Source organism: Musca domestica, unplaced genomic scaffold (assembly GCF_030504385.1).
Source record: "Musca domestica strain aabys unplaced genomic scaffold, Musca_domestica.polishedcontigs.V.1.1 69, whole genome shotgun sequence".
In the NCBI taxonomy this organism is placed as follows: Eukaryota; Metazoa; Arthropoda; class Insecta; order Diptera; family Muscidae; genus Musca; species Musca domestica.
The window spans coordinates 3,513,382-3,537,941 of record NW_026712380.1 but is presented as its reverse complement, the minus strand read 5'-3'; the positions used below and the strand labels follow the sequence as shown (position 1 = coordinate 3,537,941).

General features: G+C 36.2%; 1 protein-coding gene across 1 annotated transcript in view; it reads left to right on the top strand.

Annotated features, from left to right (window-relative positions):
- The window catches only part of LOC101899367 (uncharacterized), a 134,004-nt gene that overhangs the window by 35,153 nt on the left and 74,291 nt on the right, over positions 1-24,560 (top strand). Inside the window, exon 5 of the mRNA XM_059129829.1 lies at positions 2,689-2,697. Within this exon, the coding sequence (XP_058985812.1) occupies positions 2,689-2,697 (9 nt within the window). The remainder of the gene's footprint in view (positions 1-2,688; positions 2,698-24,560) is intronic.

Sequence of the window (24,560 nt, the reverse complement as noted above, 5' to 3'; positions counted from 1 at the left end):
TCGCCGGCATTAAAAATATTCGCGGTTTAATGGAAAATTTGACTTTTATATATCACAAATGCTATGGTCTATTTCACCCACTAAATATTAAGCGATGGCCATCAGAATTGGAAGGCTTCTGCCCAGCCCAAAGCTCTAGCCCCATGCTAACTTTCGCTTCGATTGGTCCATAATTGTGACCTGTAGAGCAACTGCAAAATCAGGAAATTTTTCAGTTTTTGGTCCACTTCAACCCCTAAATATTATGCGATCATCTCCAAAAGAAATAGGGTACTATTCTGACCTTAACCCCACCTACATTCTAAATTTCGTGAAGATCGGGCCATAATTGCGACCTGTAGAGTGATTACAAATTAACATGGACAGACGGACGGACGGACATACATAGCTAGATCGACTCAGCTCGGCGAGATAGGCGAGGGAAACCAATATTTCGAGGTGTTACATAATTTTTGGCCCAATCAAACTTATAATACCCCCAACACATAGTGTTGTAGGGTATAATTATCAATCGGTTTTGTCGACAGATGTATACCCTAGCCGAATATTTGATTATTTAAAAAATATTTTGACTTCTTTTATGATTATTATTGACCCTCTATGGAGTAGGTTCCGAAGGAATAGGCCAATATTGTCCATTGGGTTAATATTGTCGCACCTAAGTAAATATGATATAAATAATGCGACGTGCCAGGTTTCGACTATATTTTCAGACTATATATTTCTTGTTTCGCAAGTTATGACAGATAAAGGAAGTGAGAATTGTAATCGTTTTTGGGTATCAGAAGGGATTTGCAGATATATCCCATCTTCACAGAAGATTTTGTGTTAGTAACAATAATGTGCAATTTGAACGGAACCGGATGTTTATTTAGCTTTTAATGATCGTTTTGGTTATTGAAATCTTTGAACACTTGTGGGAGAGGGACCAGAAGGAGTGGTCCAATTTTGGTGGTGGAATTGATGGAAATATTGAGATGTACCAAGTCTAAAAGAAATCAGATGTTAATTTCGAATTATATGAGCTTAATGGATATTCAAAATTTTGACACTTAGTGGGGACCAGAAGGAGTGGTCCAATTTTGGTGGTGGAATTGATGGAAATATTGAGATGTACCAAGTCTAAAAGAAATCAGATGTTAATTTCGAATTATATGAGCTTAATGGATATTCAAAATTTTGACACTTAGTGGGGAAGGTACCAGAACGAGTGGACCGATATATTCCATCTTTACACCAGACCTTAATTATTAAAAATATAGATATTTTGTGCGGGAGGTGGATTGGACCGATATTGTCCATTTTCGCACCTGACCCAAAACTGATGCAAAAATTGGGATTTGCAAAGTTTGAGCAAAATCGGATTATCCTTTGGAATTTGTACTACTCGTAAGTATCCGAACTGTACCTAATGGTATTAAATTTGAATATGTATACTAAGTGTCCGAGCTTTACTAAATTTTACTAAATTATATTAAATTACTGATGGTATCCGTGTTTGAGATTTGGTGGTGGAATTTTGAAATGCTTCCAACATTTGTACAAAACGTACGAAAAAATAAAACTGAAATTCCGCAATTTGATATTGAGGTCTCTATTGATATCTGGAATTAAGATCTGGTGTTCGTTTTGCTAATGTGTACTATGAATGTACGAAAAGTAGTAAAATGGCCTAAATTTGGATCACTGTTGTTGCCTAGGATGGAGAGATGTAGATTGTAACTAAATTTGATATGTCACAAAAAAACCTTGACTTACATTGAGATGTCTCAAAATTCAAAATTACAGTCAGTCAAATAAAAACAAGCAGTAAATTCGGCTGCACCGAACTTTGAATACCCTCCACCGTTTGGAACGAATTAGGAAATTTTCAAAAAATAAAATCCATTAAAAATTCTGTTAAAATCTTAAAAATACCGAATATGGAAGGTGCCGATACATGGGGGATATACGATATTGTGGACCTATATAGATAATTACCTTCCGAGGGATAAAGTACTCACACGGAACTCCTTGTGTGCAATTTCAGACAATTCCATTGCAAAATGTGGCAAAAACATCAAAATATTGAATATCGAGGGGTACCGTTATATGGGGGCTATACGATATCGTTCTCTTCCAGGGGATAAGGTACTCACAAGGTACTCCTTGTGTGCAATTTTAGACAATTCCATTGAAAAATGTGGCAAAAACATCAAAATATTGAATATCGAGGGGTACCGTTATATGGGGGCTATACGATATCGTGGACCTATATTAATAATTCTCTTTCAGGGGATGAGGTACTCACAAGGTACTCCTTGTGGGAATTTTCAAACAATTCCGTTGAAAAATGTGGCGACAATCGTCAAAATACCGAATATTGGGGGAACCGTTATATGGGGGCTATACGATATCGTGGGCCTATGTAGACAATTTTCTGTCAGGGCGTGAAGTACTCACAAAAAAATCTTTGTGTAGAATTTCAGACAATTCCATAAAAAAATGTGGCTAAAATCATCAAAATACCGAATATCAGGAGGTGCCGTAATATGGGTCGTATACGATATCGTGGACCGATATAGTCCATCTTCGAGCTTGACCTACCTGCAGACAAAAGACAGATCTGTGCGAAATATTAGCTTCTTATCTTAATTTGTTTTAACTGTAGCGTGATTACAACATACAGACAGACGGACGTACGGACAGGGCTCAATCGTCTTGGAATTTTACCCTAATTAAGAATATATATCTACTTTGTTGGGTCTAAAGTTATTATTTCGATGAGTTATAAATGGAGTGACGAACTTAATATACCCTCTATACTATATATGGTGGAGGGTATAAAAAATACCAAAAAAGAGTAGATATAATGTATTGAGGGCTATATTAATTTTTTAATACCCTCCACCATTCTATGGAGGGTATATAACTTTTATCATTCCGTTTGTAACTCTTCGAAATATTTATAATAGACCCTACAAAGTATATATATTCTGGATCAGCATAAAATGCTAAGAAGATTTAGCGATCTCTGTCCGTCTGTTGTAATCACGCTGTCTTTCGGACGAATTGAGATAGAAGGCTAAAATTGTACATACATGCATAGTTCACCAGTAGGCAGGTTAAGTTCGTAAATGGGCCATGTCGATCGGGCCGGTAAATGGGCCGATATTTGGTATTTTCATGATTTTAACGACATTATTTACCAGAATTATTTCAAATTCCATATTTAAAGTTCGTAATGGGTACTACAGCCTTTGACAAAAAATTTGCAGGGCCACCTCTTCGTATAGCCCCCATATAACGGTAGCTCCCTATATTCGGTATTTTAATGATTTATACAACATTTTTTCCCGGAAACGTTTCAAATTTCGTATTGGAAGATCTTAATGGGTACTACAACCTATGGAAAAAAATGTCGTATACAGGTCCACGTCTTTGTATAGCACCCATATAACGGTACCTCCCGATATTTGGTATTTTCATGATCTTAGCGGCATTATTTAGCGGAATCGTTTCAAATTTCGTATATTAAGTTCGTAATGGGTACTACAGCCTATGACAAAAATTATTCGCCGGAATCGTTTCAAATTTCGTATTGGAAAATCTTAATGGGTACTACAAGCTATGGCAAAAAAATTCGTATGCAGGTCCACGTCTTTGTATAGCCCCCATATGATGGTACTGATACTCGATATTTTCATGATTTTTGCTACATTATTCACAGGAATTGTAACAAATTTCGTATTTAAAGTTCGCAATGGGTGCTAGAGCCTATGACAACAAATTTCGTAAGAAGGTCCACGTTTTCGTATAGTTTCCACATAACGGTTTTCATTTAAGTGGTAGTTTTCGAAATTTTTTTGAAATCTTTCAAGTTCCTTCCAAATGGTGGAGGGTATTAAAAGTTTGGCCTAGCCGAACTATAAAAATTAACTTGTAAAAATTATCTATAGAATTTGGCAAGTAGCCGCCTCATTGGATTGAGACCTAAATCCAACGAAGCACCTACTCGCCAAATTTTATCTGATTCGGTGAAAAACTTCGTCTCAATAACCCGAAATTCGGAGAGGAATCTATTTTATTTAGTCTGCCATATCTAAACATGGAATTACCGCACTCTTTTGCTTAAAATTTTTCAAAATCGTTCAGTTTAGTAATATCCGTAATCATGACCAATCTTCAAAACGACACTTACTGACAAAAGCTTTTCAAAAAGAGAAAAATATTTTCATAAATTGTCGAAATTAGAACTTTTCAACTCCAGAACACACACGCAATTATTGTCTGTCAATTACTTTCTTAAGTTCAGCAATTCCGTAGAGCTCATTAGAATAAGAAAAATCTTTAATGTATGTTTGTCGAATAAGAAGAGCAACAACAACAACAGAACAAGTTAAAATATTTGCATGAGATCCTGGAGCAAAGGACCGTCCATACATTTACACATTTATTTCCGTATTCCCAAAAATGCCATTGCAGGCCACCAACACCATCACCATCATCATCCTTATCCTCCTCATCATTTGCATCAGCATCCGCATCACCATAGTTGCAGGATGTGCATCTGGTTTTCGTTTCATTCTTAATTTGTTGCACAAAGGACATTTACAACACTTGTTTTTGTTATTCTTGTGTGCTGTTGCCATTTTTACTCTGCTGTGCTGCTGGTCTTCATTCTCAAGACGTTTTGACGACAAAGTTCTGTTTTCTCCCTTCTTTAAATATTGTTTGGAAAAAGAAAAGAAACTAACAACAGTTCCAACAACATAAAAGTAATCAGAACAACAGGAACTTTTATACCCCCGACACGAGAAGTATAGATGCAGTGATGGGGGAAAAGGGGGGGGGGGAGGTTGAATACATGCATAGATAGAGAGATAGCTGGATATGAGGAGAGAATATAACCCGTTTGTAAATGTACTTTCTACATTTGTTCTATTATTGTTAATGTTGTTTTCAGAATTCCATACTTATCTTTTTTTTCCTCTCCTATTTGCTGTTACTTTTTCTTCGTCTTCTTCGACGTCTTCTTGAAAGTTGATCAGCATATGGAAAGCTTAAGAAGAAATAAACAAATAAAGTTTAAATAAGACGGGGAGCGTAGGAAACGAATGTAATCACATGGATGTTCGTTGATACCCTACGCAATGAAGATTGAATTGCCTGTAAAAATGCGGAACTTGAAGCTTAATTTTTTGGAAATTATGACTAAGATCTTCAAAATAACTTTCGAAAATAATGATATTTTATGATGAAGGTACCACGGTTGCATAATGCAACGTGGATCTTCAAAGGGCATATATCATTGATGTGGCCTAAATGTGTCTCATGGAAAGACGATATTTGGAGTCGGAGGTGCACAATACATATACATCTCGAAGGGGGTATCCGATGGTTGCAAACTAGGTACATCGTTACGTTATTTTCAAACATAGATCGGTTTACTCCTTCTGGTAACTTCCCCACAAAAGGTCAAAATTTTCCAAGAAAATATTTTATCTCATATAAAGAGAAAGGATCATCCAATATTGTAGGAATTCTGCGAATCCCAATATTTTTGTCAGTGCTAGGTCAGGTTCAAAAATGGACGATATCTGCCCACCCTCCCCCAGAAAGGGTGAAAATTGGCAATAATCATTGGCTCGAATAGTATGGAATTTTGCACATAACCAAATTAGGCCTGAAAATAAGTATGCCAAATTTGATCGAAATCAGTTCAGATATAGCTATAGCTCCCATATATATTGCTCATCCGATTTGTTATTTTTGTCCTCCGCAGCCGTAATATGCACTCTGTAACAACCATATTTGGGGAAATATATCAAAACAGCTCAGAAATATCTTTGCTAAATTTTGTCTAGATCGGTTCAGATTTGGATATAGCTCCCATATATAACTTCGTCCAATTTATAAAACGCGAAAACGCGATCATAAAACGCGAATTGAGCATCCAATTCTCTTCAAATTCCACACATCCCAATATGTCTACCAAAACAAAATATAGGACCACTCCTATTGGCAGTTACACCATAAAGAGTCAAAATATTAAATAACAAAAACTCACAAAACATTCGAAACAAGTATCCGATTTATTCTGAGGTTCACATATTCCAATATTTCCACTAACACAAGATCTAAAGTAAAGGTGTAATAAATCGGTTTACTCCTTCTGGTATCTTTCCCACAAAGTGTCAACATTTTGAATAATTTTATCTCTCTCTAAACACGAGAAACATTTCAGCGATTTTTTTTCAAACTTGGTAAATATAAAATTTTTCGGACCGGTCCTTTTGGTACCTCTGTGCCTGGTACATCGCATAAATTTTAAAATTTTCCACAAATGATTACATATCTCATAAAATGTGAGAAATTTGTCGATATTGTCCCGGTTGGACTAGGACGAACTTTTAGTACCCTTCATAATTTTGAAGGAACTAAAAAAATTTCGTGGAAAAGTACATCTCAAATGATACCTCTTATAGGGGGGCTATTGGAAGACGTGTTCCTTCATAAGTAATTTTATGTCATATTCTAAAGTAGCTATTACGAACTTAAATTACGAAATTTGAATTTTGAGGGAGGTATCGTTATATAGGAGCTATACGAAGACGAGGACCTGCATAAGCAAGTTTTATATGTATAAGGGAGATGAAAATGATGCAACCAACCTAAGACTGCTATCATTTTTAAGCCACTCGTCCGACATCTGTTAAAATTATTCCAGTGACAGTTCATTATATAATTTGGAAAACCACAAGTGGCTATCGTTAGAGTCCTCCAGCATTTAAATGTGAATAAATCTTTTGTGTCTCGTACCATCGCTCGTTACCGTGATACTGGTAGCGTTGCCCGAAGTCAAGGATGTGGACGGATGAAAACAGCAACATCAGCAGAAATGATTCGAAAAGTAAAGAAGAAGAAACCCGCGTCGCTGAGGCCGTAAAATGGCTAGAGAGCTGAACATATCGCAATATTCCATTCGGCAAATATTGAAAAACGAGCTCGGGGTAAAGCCATTGAAATTAAAAAAAGTGCAAGAACTTGCACCGCAACAGAAAGATCTAAAGATTTGCTTCGCTTGGCCGAAAGTGGCGAATGCCGAAAACATTCGTTGTCGCTGAGGCCGTAAAATGGCTCGAGAGCTGAACATATCGCAATATTCCATTCGGCAAATATTGAAAAACGAGCACGGGGTAAAGCCATTGAAATTCCAAAAAGTGCAAGAACTTACACCGCAACAGAAAGAGCTAAAGATTTGCTTCGCTTGGCCGAAAGTGGTGAACTGCCGAATTTGGTTTTCTCCGATGAGAAAACATTCGTTGTCCACCAGTTTTTATACAAACAAAATTGTCGTGTTTACTTGCCAAGGAGGTCATCTGAAAATGTGCACCTTCGGTTGGCCACCAGAACTCAAGCACCGGCCATGGTGATGGTGTGGGCCGCCATAACAGCCGATGGTCGCTCTCCGCTCGTATTAATCGACCTGAAGAAAATGCCGAAATGACATCAGAAGAAAATGCCGAATATTATCGTGAAAATATTCTGAGGGTGTATTGTGCAAGCAAACATTTTGGCCACAGACCTTGGGCATTCCAAGAGGACTCAGCACCACTCAAAAATGGTTACAAAATGAGGTTCCTCGCTTCATTTCCAGTTGAAATATTGTGTCTGGAATATTTTTGAAAGCAAGGTTGGCACTAAAAAATACCAAAGTGTCGATCACCTCAAGCAAGCGCTTCGTCGGAAATGGGCCAAAATACAGTTTGAAGGCCATAATTCGTGCCAAAGGAGCCCAAGTCAAGCAAATCTAAACTTATTCTAAAATTTGATGCTATTTCCGACATTTGTTGCTTTCATTCAATAAAATTAAAAAAAAAAATAAATAAAAATTATGGCGTTTGACTTGGTCCCAGTTTTTATACCCTCCACCATACTATGGAGGGTATATTAATTTTGTCATTCCGTTTGTAACTCCTCGAAATACTCATGCCAGACCCAAGAAAGTATATATATTCTTGATCAGCGTAAAATTCTAAGACGATTTAGCCAAGTCCGTCTGTCTGTCCGTCTGTCTGTCTGTTGTAATCACGCTATCTTTCGAAAAAAAAAAGAGATAGAAGGCTAAAATTGTGCACACATGTACATTTTGTCAGTAGGCAGGTTATGTTCGTAAATGGGCCATGTAGGTCCAAGTTATCACATAGCCCCCATATAACGGTACCTCCCGATATTCGGTATTTTGATGATTTTAGCGACATTATTCACCGGAATTGTTTCAAATTTGGCATTTGAAGTTCGTAATGGATACTACAGCCTAAAACAGAAAATTATCTTTGCAGGTCCACGTCTTTGTGTACCCCCATATAACGGTACCCCCCGATATTCGGTATTTTGATAATTTTAGCGACATTGTTTACCGGAATCGTTTTTGAATTCGGAATTTGGTATTTGAAGTTCGTAATGGATACTTCACCCTAAGTCAAAAAATGAGCCATGTAGGTCCACGTCTTCATATAGCCCCCATATAACGGTACACCCCGATATTCGGTAATTTGACGATTTTAGCGACATTATTTAACGGAATCGTTCCAAATTTGGTATTTGAAGTTCGTAATAGATACTGCAGCATAAAACAGAAAATGGGCCATGTAGGTCCACGTCTTCGTATAGCCCACATATACCGTACCCCCCATATTCTGTATTTTGATGATTTTAGCGACATGATTTACCGGGATTGTTTCAAATTTCGCATGTGAAGTTCGTAATGGATACTTCAGCCCATACCAGAAAACTGTCTGTGCAGGTCCACGTCTTCGTATAGCCCCCATATAACGGTACCCCCATATTCGGTATTTTGATGATTATAGCTACATTATAAACATATTTTTCTTCAGGTTTCGCATTTAAATATTGTAATAACTTATGACAGAAGTTGCCTATGCAGGTCCACGTCGTCGTATAAGCATTCGGTATTTTTAAGATTTTAACAGAGTATTTAACGGATTTTATTTATTTTTTTTTTTTTTTTGGAAATTGCCAATTTTTACCAAATGGTGGAGGGTATTAAAAGTTCGGCCGGCCGAACTTACAGCTTTTTTACTTGTTTTTTTAGTTCCCTAGACGGTCGTTTGTATGATAGCTCTGCGTATGAATGAGATATATTAAATGTATTACATCACTCATACGCGCAGGAACTGGTGTACGGAACCAGATCGACACAACCCTTCTTACCAGAAAACATTTGCATTAGTGTAGGGTGCACAAAACAAGTACTTGTATTCTCGTATCATTGTTGTGAATTCCTGTATTCTAAACACATTCCAGATGTATGTATGCCTGAATGTTTATGCCTTGTGTGTATGAACATCAAAACTTAAAAAACAAGCAAGTTTTTCTTGCATTTTCTTTTCCTTTCGTAAATTAAATATTAAACTGAACTCGTTCTGGCTCGCTTGCTCGCTCATTCTCTCTGTCTCCGTATTCTGTGTAAATATTAAATAAGAATCATAAAACATGAACAACTGCTGCAATAACAAACTTAGTAGGCAGTAGAAACAACAACAACAATCGCAACATGAACATCATCAACATTCAACCCTAATGACAAGACCCACCAGAAACCATTGAAAACTTCTTAAATTGATTGGGGAATTTTGTACGAACATTTTTGCACAATACCAAGAATTATGGGTTTCCAATGAAATGTTTTGCTGCACGAGTTAATTAAATTCAATTTGTTTTCGTTTCGTTTGTTCTGTAACGCAGTTTATTCCGGAATCTACATTTGGGCTACAAAGTGAGTTTTCTTGGGCAAACATGCTTTAAAATGTAATCAAATAAAATGTCTTAACAATTTCTGTTGGAAATAATTGGGCGAAATTGTCATGGATGTGTGTTGGGTGGACATGAAAGGGAAATTGTTTAAAGAGAAAATGATAATGGAAAATTCAATAAAGACTTTTTGGCATATTAGATGTGATTAGAGAGAATTGCGGTTTCGCCGGAAGTGCTGGATATTGCATGTGATAGATGCACATTATATTATCGCCCGATCGTTGAATCGGGCCAGGCCAGGATAGAAGCCTCTTTTTCGCCTACGCCATGTAACAAATATCGTCCGATCATTTAATAGGACCAGGATAGGATAGAGGCTTCTTTTTCGCTTCACAGGTTACACTTAATGAAGAATAGACACGGAATTTTGGCCTTCTGATAATTTTAAGCGGGTAAAATGGGCTGAATCTTTTGTTGGAAATCGTATGGCATTATTTCAAAAAAATCTATTGACATGGCTTTAGACCTAAGGGATTTTTCAAAATATATTTTAGTGTTGTAGGTCATCATATCATATGGTCAGCCCAACTACAGGGTTGCCCATATTCGACGGACCCATGACTCTTTGGACCCATTCCAATCGACGAGGCTTGTCCGCAGGCTACATTCTTTACGTCAATTGAATTTTGTACGGGAACAAATGTAAATCAATGCGAATAATCCGTTGTAAAGTGGACCCAGCCATGCCCAACTGCTGAGAACGCCATTTTTGGGATGTTCTTTGGGACCTCTCAACACTGGCTCGTACGGCAGCGATATTCTCGGCCGATTGCCTTGGTCGACTTTTATATGGCCTATTTGGATTAGAAAGAGCCTTAGCAGTCGAAAATTTTTCGTATAAACGCTTAATGGTGTTCTTAGAAGGCGCACTTTTCACATTTTTTAATGTTTTAAAAGCACGTTGAGTTTTCACAATTGACTTCTTGTAAATTTCAACTATTTCAGAGCGCTCGCGTGGCGTGTATTAGTTCATGGTAAAAATCTGCTTGGACTGACGCTTCAAACGCGGTATGTCATTAAGCGATGTGACATCTCTGTCAAAAGTTATGGCGTTGCCAGATGAGTCCGTCGAATATGGACAACCCTTTACAGCCTTTGCTTGCTTGGTATACCCTGCTGCATCCTGTGGAGGGTATATGAACTTTGCCATTCCGTTTGTAACTCATCCAAATACTCATTTTAGACACAACAAAGTACATAAATTCTTGATTAGCGTTAAAATCGAATTTGATTTAGCGATAATCTTCTGTCTGTTCGTCTGTTGTAATCACGAGATCTTTAAAGCGAATTGAGACAGAAAGCTAAAATTTTGCACACGTGCGTATTTTGCCAGTAGGTAAGTGAGTTAAGTTCATAAATGGACCATGTTGGCCCACGTTTTCGTATAGCCCTCATATGGCGGTACCTCCCAATATTAAATATTTTGATATTGATATTTTAAATTTCGTATTTGATGTTCGGAATCGGTAGTACAGCCTATGACAAAAAATTACTTATGTAGGTCTTCATAAAGCCCCCATATAACGATAAACTACAGGGTGAGATAAGAAAACTGCCACAAAATCAAACGCCAAACCTTTTACATTTTTTTAATTTTATTGAATGAAAGCAGAAGATGACGGAAATAGCATCAAATTTTAGAATAAGTTTAGATTTGTTCGAATTGGTCACCTTTGGCACGAATTATGGCCTTCAAACGGCCAATAAAACCATCACACGCTGCCCGAATGATGCTCTGTGGTATTTTGGTCCATTCCCGGCGAAGCTTTCCAAAATACTCCAGACACAATAGTCCAACAGATTGGTATCCGGAGATTTTGGTGGCCATTGTGCGGTGGAAATGAAGCGAGGAACCTCATTCTGTAACTATTTTTGGGTGGCGCGTGCTGAGTCCTGTTGTAATGTCCAAGGTCTGCGGCCAAAATGTTTGCGTGCCAAAAGGCTTTAATACTCCCTCCAGAATATTTTCGCGATAATATTCGGAATTTATTCTAATGCCACGGTCGATTAATACGAGCGGAGAGTGACCATGGCCGGCGCTTGAGTTCTGGTGGCCAACCGAAGGTGCTCATTTTGAGCTGATCTCTTTGGCAAGTTAACACGATAATTTTGTTTTGTTACAAACTGCGGGACAACGAATGCTTTCTCATCGGAGAAAGCCAAATTCGGCAGTTCACCACTTTCTGCCAAGCGAAGCAACTCTTTATCTATGCTACCAGTATCACGGTAACGAGCGATGGTACGACACCCAAAAGATTTATTCACATTAAATTCACCTGTGGTTTTCCAGCCAAGTATAAAGAAATCACACTATCACGCTTGAATTCTATCACGAATAACTTTTTATCCGGAAAATTCTCCCCAAAATGCTTCTGTACGCGTGTAAACAATACAATGAGCTGTCACTGGAATAATTTTAATAGCTGTCGGACGAGTGGCTTAGAAATGACAGCAATCTGAAGTTTGTTGTAGTTTTTTCATCTCCCCCTGTACAGATCGCAATTCTCTTCCGATCCTAACGAAATTTGGCATGGGGTAGGGTTAGGGTCAGAATTAAAGCGTATTGTTTTTTAAGATGAACATTTAGGGGTTCAAATGGATATAAAAATGAAATTTTTTCCTACAAAGGTCTCTCTGCAGGTCACAATTGAAAACCAATCGACAAGGAATTTTGAATGAGGAGAGCTTAAGGACATGGAAGATGTCGAGCATTTTGGATGGCCATTGGATTATACTTGTTTAGTTTAGTTGTAAAATGGACCACAACTTTAATGTGAAATTGTTTTGCATACCTGGCGACACGTCGTAGTGAGTAAATATTGGGCAAATGCCTCCTGTCAAAAATCTAAGGGTAACATCTGGGCAGGGCTCTATGACATCATTTCAAGAATGAAATTTGAACATAAGGGGACTTCTAACTTATTGTAATGTCGTAGAGTATCACATGTTCGGCCCTGCACGACTATAGCCGTTTCTTCCTTGTTTTTGTATAGCCACCATATAAAAATAATTGTATGATATATGCAACATTTCTCGACGTAAATCTTTCAAATCCGTATATATGGAGTTCGTATTGGATACCACTTCCTATGATAGAAAATTACCTGAGAACATTCTCAACATCGTATATCCCTTATATAACTGACCCCATCGGATATTCTGTATGTTTATAGTTTAAAAAGCATTTGTTCGGCTGATTTTTTAATATTTTGCAATTTCCTTTCTAATGGTGCCGAGTTAGCAGCGTTTTCCTTTTTTTAATTTCTTATAGCAAATATCCGCGCATTTTTCTGCGTCCTGTTACATCATTTATATTCTATGCAAAATTAAAAAAAAAAAAAAAAAATAGAAAAATGCTAAAAAAAGAAAATAGAAAAAAAGTCATAATCAGCCGGAAGAATGTTAAAATGTTTTTAGCAGTTCAACTATCACTGGCAAAACGGAAAGAATTTTTTGGTTGTTTTTCTTTTCTTTTTGTGTTTTGTTTTAGAAATGCCACCAAAAAAACTAAATGCTTTTACGAAAGTGGAAGGTAATTTTTTCGTGTGCATAGAATACACTTTCGAGATAATCCAACAACAGCAGAGAATGAATAAAAACAAAGTTGACACATTGACATTTTGACGCTTTACATAGGGGCGGATTGAAGTTGGTAGAGGAATTTGACAAATATTTTCAGCAATAGGAAAAACATATTTTCCATAGAGGAGACTAATAACATTCCAAAAATGTAAAGAGCTAATTATTATTTTTAAACAATAAATTTCAAATAAAATCTAAGCCACCAAGGACTCATTTCATACTCCCGGCAATGAGCGCTATAGCAACAAATAAAAATCTTACAAACTGACTTCTAAAGATTTGTTTGTTTTGTGTTTTTAAAATTGTAAATTAATACAAAAACTCACGAAAAAACAACAACAACAACGTCTACAGTAACAAAGACCAAGACAACAATATTTGAAAATAGATTTAATGCACTTTATATCACTTTTGTTTTTTGCTGTGTCCTTCCTCTTTTTCGTTCTTTGTTGGTGTATCGTAGTTTCAAGAGCTGTTGTGTGTTTTTACAAGTCCTTTTCGGTTAGAAGTTAGTTAAGTTGCTGTTGTTTTTTTGCCTTCCTTAATACACATGAAAGGATATAAGTCTGAACATATCGTATTTTACGTGTCTGTGTGTCCGCTTGTCTTCCTGGCTGTCTGTCATTTACTCCGTCACTCACTCACTCACTCACTCGCTAGTTTGCTATGGTGTTCCTCGACATCATCAAATGTTTTGTCCTGCTATAGTTTTACACAAACGTATACATGAAAAGCGCATCACCTCACTACACATACAGACACACACACATGGCAAATGTGTGGTGCTAGAGCCAAAAGAGCGAAAAAGACATATTTAGTTGAGTGGTTCAAATAAAAGGGTAAATACTATTGGCACGTAGTCAGAATATGTGTTTCGGAATTGAGTAATATTTAAAATATTAGTTTCTATTACTGTTTAGCATAGATACATACAGTGAAAGGAAAATATATGTATAAAACCACCCCTATGGCTACAGAAGGTAATGTTCCACACTAGCAATGGCTTATTAAAATTAATAAAATTAGTCGATTAGGCCTATTCGTAACTCACAAAGAATCTTGTATCTTTCGAAGGGAATAAATAATGCAGTCAAATGTTCATATACAGCCAATAGACCAGTATTTTCCAAATACGTATGGTCTCTATAAAAAGCATCGGTCTTTCGGAAAGAACATAAAAATTCACATTCAATAAATTTGTCGCCAAAATCTTTGTAGCATTTCCCTATATTTACGCCCCATGTCGGGTTAATAGGTATTCAAAACAATATTTCAAAATTGAGATACCTCTATATGATTTATGGTATCTTCAATATTTGACTATGTTCACAACGAAATCAGCATCAATGTAAAGGTCAGAGGTCATGTATTTATGATTTCGTTAATTTTGGTATTTTTTCACACAAATTTGTTGTCCATTTCATCGCTAAATATTATGCGATGACCATCCCAAATATTAGGCTTCAGCGCTGTCCTAAGCTGAAACCTCATAAAAAATTCCATGTCTATTGGTCCTTAGTTGAGAACTGTAGAGCGACTGTAAAATCTAGAAGATTTTTTGATTTTTGATCAATTTTGCGAGCATCTTCAAAAACAAATCTCTTCTATTCTGATCCTAAACTTCCCCATGAAAAAATTTCGTGAACATCGGACGATAATTGCTTTTAAGCTGAACAAATTTTTCAAAGTTTACAATTCACTATTATAATTAATACAAATTAAGTCGGGCGGGGCCGACTTTATGATACCCTACACTACTTTGCTAATTTAGTAGAGCTCCACATAACAATTAAAAGTTTTTATGGGAGAATTCAATCATACTAGCTATGATTATAATTTAAAGTTCAAAGGAATAAATATGCCGAATCATTTGTATCTTTATTTGTATCTTTTAAATTGTATTTCCCATTTGGTGCAAAATTAATTTGAAATCGGATAAAGATATATATGGGTGCTATATCCAAATCTGAACCGATCTCGATAAAATTTGGCAAAGATATTTCTGAGCTGTATTTGATATATTTCCCTGAATATCGTTGTTACGGAGTGCATACTACGGTTGTGGGTAACAAATATAACAAATCGGATGAATAATATATATGGAAGCTATAGCTATATCTGAACCGATCTTCACCAAATTTGACATACTAGCTTCTAGACTCAATTCGGTCGTAAGTGCCAAATTCCATCCCATTTGGACAAATATTAGACGTTTGGTGCACAATAAATGGTAAATCGGACGAAGTTATATATGGGAGCTATATCTAAATCAGAACCGATCTCGATAAAATTTAGCAAATGTATTTCTGAGCTGTATTTGATATATTTCCCCAAATATTGTTGTTACTGAGTGCATATTACGGCGGCGGTGGACAAAACTAACAAATCGGATGAACAATATATATGGGAGCTATAGCTATATCTGAACCGATTTCGATCAAATTTGGCATACATATTTTCAGGCCTAATTTGGGCGTATATGCAAAATTCCATACAATTCGGGCTGATATTACACGTTTGGTGCACAATAAAAGACAAATCGGACGAAGATATATATGGGAGCTATATCTAAATTTTGACCGATTATCTCCAATTTCAATAGGGTTCGTCCTTGGGCCAAACAAATGATCTGTGCAAAATTTCATCTGGATACGGCAATAAATGCGAACTGTATTTTGTTTACAAAAATACATAGACAGACGGACGGACGGACATGCATAAATCGACTCAGAATGTGATTCTATGCAGATCATCAAAAGGAACTATGGGTCCATCTCGTTTCCTTTTGCCTGTTACAAGCAAATGCACAAAGACATAATACCCTGACCACCTTGTGATGTAGGGTATAATAAAATCCGTTAAAATCTTAGAAATACAGAAAGTAACCGTTATGTTAGGGTCAGCACGACGACATGGACCTGCATAGGTAGTTTTTTTTCGTAAGCCATTACAATATTCAAATGCGAAACTTAGAAAAAAAAAAATCGGTGAGTAGTATAGCTACAGTCATCAAAATACCGATTATCGGGAGGTACCGTTATAAGGGGGCTATACGAAGACGTGGAGCTGCACAAACAATTTTCTGTCTTAGGATTTAGTATTCATTGCGAACTTAAAATACCAAATTTGACATAATTCCGGTGAGTAATGTCGCTAAAATCATCAAAATACCGAATATCGGGAGGTACCTTTACATGGGGGCCATACGAAGACGTGGACCTGTACAGACAATTTTCTGTCTTAGCTGTAGTATCCATTTCGAACTTCAAATACCAAATTTGAAACAATTCCGTTGAATAATGTCGCTAAAATCATCAAAATACCGAATATCGGGAGGTACCGTTATATGGGGGCAATATGATAACGTGGGCCTACATGGTCCATTTACGAACTTACCCTGCCTACTGGCAAAATATACATGTGTGCAAAATGTTAGCCTTCTATCTCAATTCGTTCGAAAGATAGCGTGATTGCAACAGACAGATGGACAGACAGACGGACATGGCTAAATCGCCTTAGAATTTTACGTTGATCAAGAATATATATACTTTGTTGGGCCTGAAATGAGTATTTCGAGGAGTTACAAACGGAATGACAAAATTAATATACCCTCCATAGAATGGTGGAGGGTATACAGATTCATGCGATGAAAATAAGACAAAAAAAAACTAAAAACTAAAAAAACATTAAGCTTGACCGGATCGAACTTTTAATACCCTCCACCATTGGGTAAAGAAAACATTTTTATATAAAAGTATCTGATTTCATACCTTCTCCACTTTAAACTAGAAATACCGACTAAGACCGTTTGGATAACGCTGTTAAACTTTTCCAAAACCCATAAATTGGGTGAGGCCGTTGTATGGGGGCCATATCAAAACGGGAACCCCCATAGACAATTTTATACTTCGAGGATTGTTATCGATCAAATCTTCTAAAATACCAAATTTAAAACCATTTTCTGGTTTCGCGAGTGACTAGAATTATCAAAATACCGAATAGCGCTTGGTATTGTTATATATGCGCTACAGGAAAACGTGGACCTTAATATTCAATGTTCTGCCACCGGGGCTAGAATCAATTAGAATCTACAAATACCAATTTTTAGACAATTCCGTGGAAAAATGTGACAAAAATCATCAAAACACCAATATCGGGAGGTATCGTTAAATAGGCATTATACCAAAATTTGGACCTATATATACTATGTTCCACCACAGAAGCTGGAACCCATTATGACCTACAAATACCAATTTTTAGAAAAAAAAAAAATCATCAAATTACCGAGTATCAGGAGGTACCGTTATGTAGACCTATACATACACTATTTCACAACCGGAGCTAGAACTCATAATTGTTAGACAAATCCGAGAAAAGATGTGGTGAAAACCACAAACTGAAATACCGAATATCGGGAGGCGGATATGCCAAAACGTAGACCCATGTTATTTTTGTGCAAAAAATATATATTTTTAAAATTTAGACCTATGTTATTTTTGTGCAAAAAATATATATTTTTAAAATTTCGACCTTTTGTGGGTGAGGTACCAGAAGGAATGGACCGATATATTCCATCTTAACACCAGACCTTGGGTTAATATAAATAATGGGATGTGTGCAATTTGAAGACAATCGGAACTTACATTATATTTTATAAGGGTTGTAATTTTTCAAAATATTGACCCTTTGTGGGGGAGGTACTTGATGGAGTGGACCGATATTGTCCATGTTCACACCTGACCTAGCACTGACGCAGGATTTCCATAGAAATCGGATAATCCATTTTCTTTCTGTGCAAAAAATATATTTTTCGAAAATTTCGACCTTTTGTGGGGGAGGTACAAGAAAGAGTGGACTGATATTGCCCATCTCCGAACTCGATTTAAGTTTAACAAAAATATTACGATGTACCAAGTTTGGACCAAAACGGATACTTCCTTCAGGAGTTATCGTGATATTACGCACCCACTCGTGTTGTTAGGTATTCAAAATAATTTCACACGAAAGATGTGGTAGATTTTACAGCTAAATATTATCCAATGGTCATTCAAAATGCTAGACTTCTTCCCTGTCCTGAAATCTCTTCTCGTACAAAATTCCGTGTCAAAAAATATTCATTTTTATACCCTCCACCATACAATGGAGGGTATATTAATTTTGTCATTCCGTTTGTAACTCATCGATATACTCATGTCTGACCCAACAAAGTATATATGTTCTTGGTCAGCGTAAAATTCTAAGACGATTTAGCCATGTCCGTCTGTCTGTCCGTCTGTCTGTTTTAATCACGCTATCTTTCGAACAAATTGATATAGAAGGCTAAAATTTTGCACACATGTATATTTTGCCAGTAGGCAGGATAAGTTCGTAAATGGGCCCTGTAGGTCCAAGTTATCATATAGCCCCCATATAACGGTACCTCCCGATATTCGGTATTTTGATGATTTTAGCGACATTATTCACCAGAATTGTTTCAAATTTGGCATTTGAAGTTCGTAATGGATACTACATCCTAAGTCAAAAAATGAGTCATGTAGGTCCACGTCTTCATATAGTCCCCATATAACGGTACCCCCCGATATTCGGTATTTTGATGATTTTACCGACATTATTTTGCGGAATTGTTCCAAATTTGGTATTTGAAGTTCGTAATAGATACTGCAGCATAAAACATAAAATGGGTCATGTAGGTCCACGTCTTCATATAGCCCCAATATACCGTACCCCCCGAAATTCGGTATTTTGATGATTTTAGCGACACTATTTACCGGGATTGTTTCAAATTTCGCATGTGAAGTTCATAATGGATACTTCAGTCCATGCCTGAAAATTGTCTGTGCAGGTCCACGTCTACGTATAGCCCCTATATAACGGTACCCCCCATATTCGGAATTTTGATGATTTTAGCTACATTATAAACTGATTTTTCTTCAAGTTTCGCATTTAAATATTGTAATAACTTATGACAAAAGTTGCCTATGCAAATCCACGTCGTCGTATAAGCATTCGGTATTTTTAAGATTTTAACAGAATTTTTAACGGATTTTATTTTTTTTTTTTTTGGAAATTGCCAAATTTGTACCAAATGGTGAAGGGTATTAAAAGTTCGGCCCGGCCGAACTTACAGCTTTTTTACTTGTTTATTGTCACATTTTAAGCGATTTTCTTCGATGTTATCCTTTTCTGACAAGATACTATTTTGAATAGATGAGAATTGTAAACATTAGTCCAGCGGTTCTTGACTTATAAACGGAATAACTTAGAAACGAAATAACTTCATGGTTATTTAAAAATTTGACCCGTTGTGGGGGAGGTACCAGAAGGAGTGAAACGATAACATGAGTTGATAGAAATATTAGGATTTGCATAGTTTTCTCAAAATTGGATGATGGATGGATTGATTTTGACCTTTTGGTGGAGGTACCAGAAGGAGTGGAACGATATAACCCATCTCCGAACTCATTATAAGTTTGATAATAATATTGAGATGTACTAAGTTTGCATCAAATCGAATGTTCCCTTCGAAAGTTATCGTACGGACAGAAGAACGCACGGACGGGCAACCATAGATCGACTCCAAATGTCCTAAAACGGATTTGGTTCAAAGAGATCTATGGTCTAAATGATATGTACCCTCTGTAGCCATATGACTAAGGTATAAAAATAATGATTTTCCTTAAACAAATTTACAAGGCAAAATAACTTTATGTTATTATTCGAAGCAATGAGTAGCGGCATCACAGTGTGAACACATCCGAATTCAAAAGCCAAGATGACTGATTTGAATCTTCTCTGAAAACAAAATACTTAAAACAAGACTACCAGTTTAAACATATGTAGGAGTTGTATCTAAGCGCATACACTTTCAAATCCAAGAAATAGTTAAAATGATCGGAACTTTTTTGATCACACCCTTTCACCGACTCCCACTTGGTGGAATATTTATTTACTTTTTTCCATTCCTGTCCTGTCGGCTTAAACCAGAAACGAAGATTGATTGTTAGCTAATGTGTTGATAAATGAATGTTTAGAGGATGACAAAGAAACAACAGCAACAACACTAACAAAACTTAAAATTGTAACTTTTTCTTTTGACGGGGACGACCAGCACACGACAACGACGTGATAAGCAAAAACTGAGTGATGTGGCAGTTAGTGAAGAACAACAACAACAAAAGCTCTATATCTCTTTGCTCCGTGTTTGCTATGGAAAATAATTTCATCGTCGTATGCATTTTTATTTTTTGTTGTTTTTTTTTCAAAACTTATGGTCAAATAAATTGTTTCAGATTTATATGCATATCTCCTTATACTTCAGGGAATAAAACCTCAACTTCTTCTTTATCTAAAAAAAGGAAGAACAAATTGTTCAAAGATTCTATTCTTCTTTTTGTATTCTGACAAGTGCACAGAGACAAAGTTGATTGGTCGGATTACGATGCAAGAACAAAAAAAAAATTCTAAAGATTTACAACTCCACAAGTTGAGGTTAAATAAAAATAATAATCAATTTTACGGTGTTATATCTGTCTTGGCTTTGGGCTTTCAATTGACTTCGAGTGACAATGTCAATTAGTTGGCATGTGATTTTTCTCTGTTGAGGCCATGGAAGATGGTATTGTTATATTCATAAGAAAAGAATAATGCAAAATTTGTTGAACTAATAATATGTTGTCCATTATGTATCGAAGAATTATTTTATTTTTGTTATATTAAAATATATGATTTGAAAGTTAAATTGAAAATATCTGAATATTTGTACAAAAGTTTCGAAAAAATAGTCACATAAAAGAATCAGTAAATCTAGTAAATTTGATGATGAATTTAAGTAAAAAAAGCAACAACCATAGGTAGGAATAAAAAAATGTGCAATGCAATACGTTGACATTTGACAGGTTGATATTTTACAGAATGTGCACACAATGATATCCAATGATACAATGATATCTGTATGTGATGCTACTATTATGCATGAACGAATATAAGATGGACAAGAAAACAGGCATATATTAAATCTATATATATATATAAAAGAATAATTCGGAATTGTCTCTTGGCAGAAAAGGATAAAATCCAAAAAATCGCGTAAAAATGATAAATTTTAAATTTTTCAATAGTAATGTTTTATTTTGACTTCCTATTTTCGAAAGTACATTTGTAGTGTTTTTTTTATACCCTACACCACATAGTGGTAAGGGTATTATGTCTTTGTGCATTTGTTTGTAACATGGAGAAGGAAACGAGATAGACCCATAGTTACTTTTGAGAACCTTCATAGAATCACTTTCTGAGTCGATTTATGCACGTCAGTCCGTCTGTCCGTCCGTCTGTCCATGTATTCTTGTGAACAAAATGCAGGTCGCATTTATTATCCGATTGAGATGAAATTTTCCAAACAATATTTTTTTGGCCCAAGGACGAACCCTATTGAAATTGGTGAGAATCGGATCAAATTTAGATATAGCTCCCATATATATCTTCATCCGATTTCGGGTTAAATGTGCACCAAATGTCCACTATCAGTCCAAATTACCTGAATTTTGGCACACCCAACCGAGTTCGGCCTAGAAGCAAGTGTATCAAATTTGGAGAAAATCGGTTCAGATATAGCTATAGCTCCCATATACATCTTTCATCCGATTTGATCTTTAAGTCCCTCACATACCTACTATGCACTCCACAACCGTGATATTTGGTACCAGGTATTAGATGGAGCACAGAAATAGCTGTTTTAAATTTTATCGAAATCGGTTCAGATTTGGATATAGCTCCCATATATATCTTCATCCGATTTCGGGTTAATTGACCACCAAATGGCCAATATCAGCCCAAATGGCCCGAATTTTGGCACATGTGACCGAGATTAGCCTTAAAGCAAATACAACAAACTTGGAGAAAATCAGTTCAGAAACAGCTATAGCTCCCATATATATCTTCATCCGATTTCGGGTTAAATGTGCACCAAATGTCCACTATCAGTCCAAATTACCTGAATTTTGGCATACCCAACCGAGTTCGGCCTAGAAGCAAGTATATCAAATTTGGAGAAAATCGGTTCAGATATAGCTATAGCTCCCATATATATCTTTCATCCGATTTGGTGTTTAAGCCTCTCACATTCGTAATATGCACTCCACAAGAATGATATTTGGTACCAGATATAAGATACAGCCCAGAAATAGCTGTTTGTAATTTTATCGAAGTCGGTTCAGATTTGGATATAGCTCCCATATATATCTTCATTCGATTTCGGGTTAATTGTGCACCAAATGGCCGATATAAGTCCAAATGGACTGAATTTTAGTACATCGGACCAAATTCAGCCTAGAAGCAAGTATATCAAATTTAGTGAAAATCGGTTCAGATATAGATATAGCAACCATATATATGTTTCATCCGATTTAGAGTTTTAGTCCCATACATTCGTAATATTCACTCCACAACCGTGATATTTGGTACCAGGTATTAGATGGAGCACAGGAATAGCTGTTTTAAATTTTATCGAAATCGGTTCAGATTTGGATATAGCTCTCATATATATCTTCATCCGATTTCGGGTTAAATGTGCACTAAATGGTCAATATCAGCCTAAATCACCAGTCTAGAAGCTAATACGTAAAATTTGGAGAAACCCGGTTCAGAGATAGCTATAGTTCGTAAAATGCACGATAGAATTAGATTTTGATTTTTTACCAAATATCTCATAGAGCTCTGAAATGCCCTGTATAAACCTTTTTACGAGAGCTCTACTACATATGCATAGTGGTGTAGGGTATAATATAGTCGGCCCCGCCCGACTTTTGAGCTTTCCTTACTGGTTTTGAATTGTAATACGATTTTTAGCTCTTTTGGGTAAGATATGAAAAAATCCATATTTTATCGCGTACGAACGGGTTTCTATACCCTACACCACAAGGTGGTCAGGGTATTATGTCTTTGTGCATTTGTTTGTAACAGGCAAAAGGAAACGAGATAGACCCATAGTTCCTTTTGATGATCTGCATAGAATCACTTTCTGAGTTGATTTATGCATGTCAGTCCATCTGTCCGTCCGTCTGTCCATGTATTCTTGTGAACAAAATGCAGGTCGCATTTATTATCCGATTGAGATGAAATTTTGCAAACAACATTTGTTTGGCCTAAGGACGAACCCTATTGAAATTGGAGATAATCTGTAAAAATTTAGATATAGCTGCCATATATATCTTCGTCCGATTTGCCTTTTATTGTGCACCAAACGTGTAATATCAGCCCGAATAGTATGGAATTTTGCACATACAACCAAATTAGGCCTGCAGATAAGTATGCCAAATTTTATCGAAATCGGTTCAGATATAGCTATAGCTCCCATATATATTGTTCATCCGATTTGTTATTTTTGTCCTCCGCAGCCGTAATATGCACTATGTAACAACAATATTTGGGGAAATATATCAAATGCAGCTCAGAAATACCTTTGCTAAATTTTATCTAGATCGGTTTAGATTTGGATATAGCTCCCATATATAACTTCGTCCGATTTACCTTTTATTGTGCACCAAATGTCTAATATTTGCCCAAATGGGATGGAATTTGGCACATACGACCGAATTGAGTCTAGAAGGTAGTATGCCAAATTTGGTGAAGATCGGGTCAGATATAGCTATAGCTCCCATATATATTGTTCATCCGATTTGTTGTATTTGTTACCTACATCCGTAATATGCACTCCGTAACAACGATATTCAGGGAAATATATTCAATACAGCTTAAAAATATCTTTGCCAAATTTTATCGACATCGGTTCAGATTTGGATATAGTTCCCATATATATCTTTATCTGATTTCAAATTAATTTTGCACCAAATGGGCAATACAAGTCCGAATTTAAAAGATACAAATGCTTTGGCATATTTAGTCCTTTGAATTTTAAATTATAATTATAATCATAGGGTGTATGATTGAATTCTCCCATAAAAACTTTTAATTGTTATGTGGAGCTCAACTAAATTAGCAAAGTGGTGTAGGGTATAATAAAATCGGCCCCGCCCGACTTTAGGACTTTCTTTACTGGTTTTATTTCACCCGGTATGTTTCATCTGATTTGGTGTTTAAGTCGCTCAAATTTGTAATGATATTCGGTACCAGATATTTTATAGAGCTCAGAAACACCTCTGCCA